The sequence below is a fragment of the Nicotiana attenuata genome, unplaced genomic scaffold, assembly GCF_001879085.1.
Source record: "Nicotiana attenuata strain UT unplaced genomic scaffold, NIATTr2, whole genome shotgun sequence".
NCBI lineage: Eukaryota > Viridiplantae > Streptophyta > Magnoliopsida > Solanales > Solanaceae > Nicotiana > Nicotiana attenuata.
In genome coordinates this window covers 1,137,300-1,139,022 of record NW_017670295.1, presented here as the reverse complement: position 1 = coordinate 1,139,022, position 1,723 = coordinate 1,137,300, and the positions used below count along the sequence as shown (strand labels likewise).

The window sequence follows — 1,723 nt, the reverse complement described above, 5'->3', positions numbered from 1 at the left end:
TTTAATCTCATTTGCTGCTCAATATTGGGGCGATGTCCATCTTCCAAAAAGATTTTATGCATGCAAAACGATGGACTGATTCCCTTGATGTCAGCAATTGTCCACCCAATAGCTTTTTTATGCTCGCGAAGTACTCTGAGCAATTTTTCTTCTTCTACATTCGTCAATCTGGATTAGATAATCACTAGCAATGTCTTAGAGTTCCCCAAATAAGCATAGTGCAGATGCGTAGGAAGGGGCTTAAGTTCTAGCTTTGGAGCTTCTTCAATAGATGGCTTAGGAGGGGTCAGAGTGACAGGCCTGTCCAACTCCTCAAATTTTCCAAACCCATGGACATAACTGCAAGACATGTCAAGTACTTGCTCAATTTCTCCCATCATTTCATCTTCACTGTCTTCTTCATCCCCAATCAAAGCTCGTTCAAGAGGATCTATAGGGCTCATATAAGGCAGTAATGACATAGCATCACTTTCCACCACAGAAATCATGGATAACTCTTCATACTGGGCTGGAAATCTGAGTGCTTTATACACATTGAATACCTCCACTCGATCACCGACTCTCATTATCTTTCCATCACATACATCAATAATAGCTCGGCTCGTGGCTTAGAATGGGCGCCCCAACATGATCAGGCTCGTAGGCAAAGATAAGAATATGAAAGAAGCCACTTGAACTAACACATCTTCAATCAGTCCTTCAGGATGAGCAAGAGAGCGATCATCCAATTGTAAGATTACCGTTGTTGGGCGCGACTCACCCAAACCCAACTGCCTGAACATAGATAGCGGCATCAAATTGATGCTCGCTCCAAGATCAGATAAAGCTCGCCCGAATACATGCTTATCAATCGAGATTTGGATAGTGAAACTATCCAGATCCTTCAATTTCTGAGGTAGCTTGCTTTGAATTCTTGAGCTACATTCCTCAGTGAGTGCCACAGTCTTGAAATCGGTCAACCTCCTTTTATTTGCTACTATGTCCTTGATATAGTTTGCATATTTGGGCACTTCTTGCAGGATGTCTACCGGTGGAATATTGATTTACACCTGCATCAGAATATCAAGAAACCTTTTATACACGGCATTATCCTTCACTTTCTGCAATCTTTGAAGGAATGGAGGTAGTGGCCTCGCAACTACTGGTGGGGGTTCTTAGCTACTGCCTCTTCAGCTGGCTTCTCCAACTCCTTTGATTTTTCTGATTCTGACTCTATAGTGGCCGACTTTTCATTAAAGTTCACTTGTTTTCTCTTTTTCGACCGGACTTCTTCTAAATGTCTCCCATTCCTCAATGATACAGCATTAATAGATTCCTTAGGATTAGCCTCAGTGTCGCTTGGAAGGGCTCCAACTGGTCGAGTATTTTGGGCACTAGCAAGTTTTCCCATTTGCCGCTCCAAATTTGTCATCGCTGCTTTTTGGGCTTGCTGATCAACTATTACTTTTTATCATCTTTGCTGTTTGGGCTTGCTGGTCAGCCATTAATTTCTTCATCATCTCCTCAAAGTGATTTGTCTAGTTTTCCTGATGTTCAACCTGCGGTGGTCTATATTGTTGTTGAGGTTCTTTAATGTCGCCCAAACTCACGCCACTAATATAGGTTGTGAGGCGGTCGAAGCAATAATAAAAATCCAACGTAATTCAGGGTCGAATCCACAGGGAGTTAGATTTTGGATTAGGTTTACACCTAGTGTGATTGTATGATGTTCCCAAGATTGCAC

The 1,723-nt window shown here is 42.3% G+C and overlaps 1 protein-coding gene across 1 annotated transcript; it reads right to left on the bottom strand.

Moving 5' to 3' along the window:
* Positions 1 to 608: 608 nt before the first annotated feature.
* On the bottom strand, positions 609 to 1,411 carry LOC109237398. The gene is made up of 2 exons (XM_019403705.1): positions 1,163 to 1,411; positions 609 to 983 (listed from the first exon to the last, which is right to left on the bottom strand). Exons 1-2 carry the CDS (start codon positions 1,409 to 1,411, stop codon positions 609 to 611), a joined length of 624 nt encoding a protein of 207 aa, XP_019259250.1.
* Between the last annotated feature and the right edge of the window lie 312 nt (positions 1,412 to 1,723).

What these genes read in the sequence shown, in the direction of transcription:
- LOC109237398 (XM_019403705.1), bottom strand. Translation starts at nt 1,411, where the DNA reads ATGACAAATTTGGAGCGGCAAATGGGAAAACTTGCTAGTGCCCAAAAT. An exon ending in AGAAGCCAGCTGAAGAGGCA is followed by an intron (nt 984 to 1,162) that starts GTAGCTAAGAAC and finishes AACTATATCAAG; the next exon opens with GACATAGTAGCAAATAAAAG.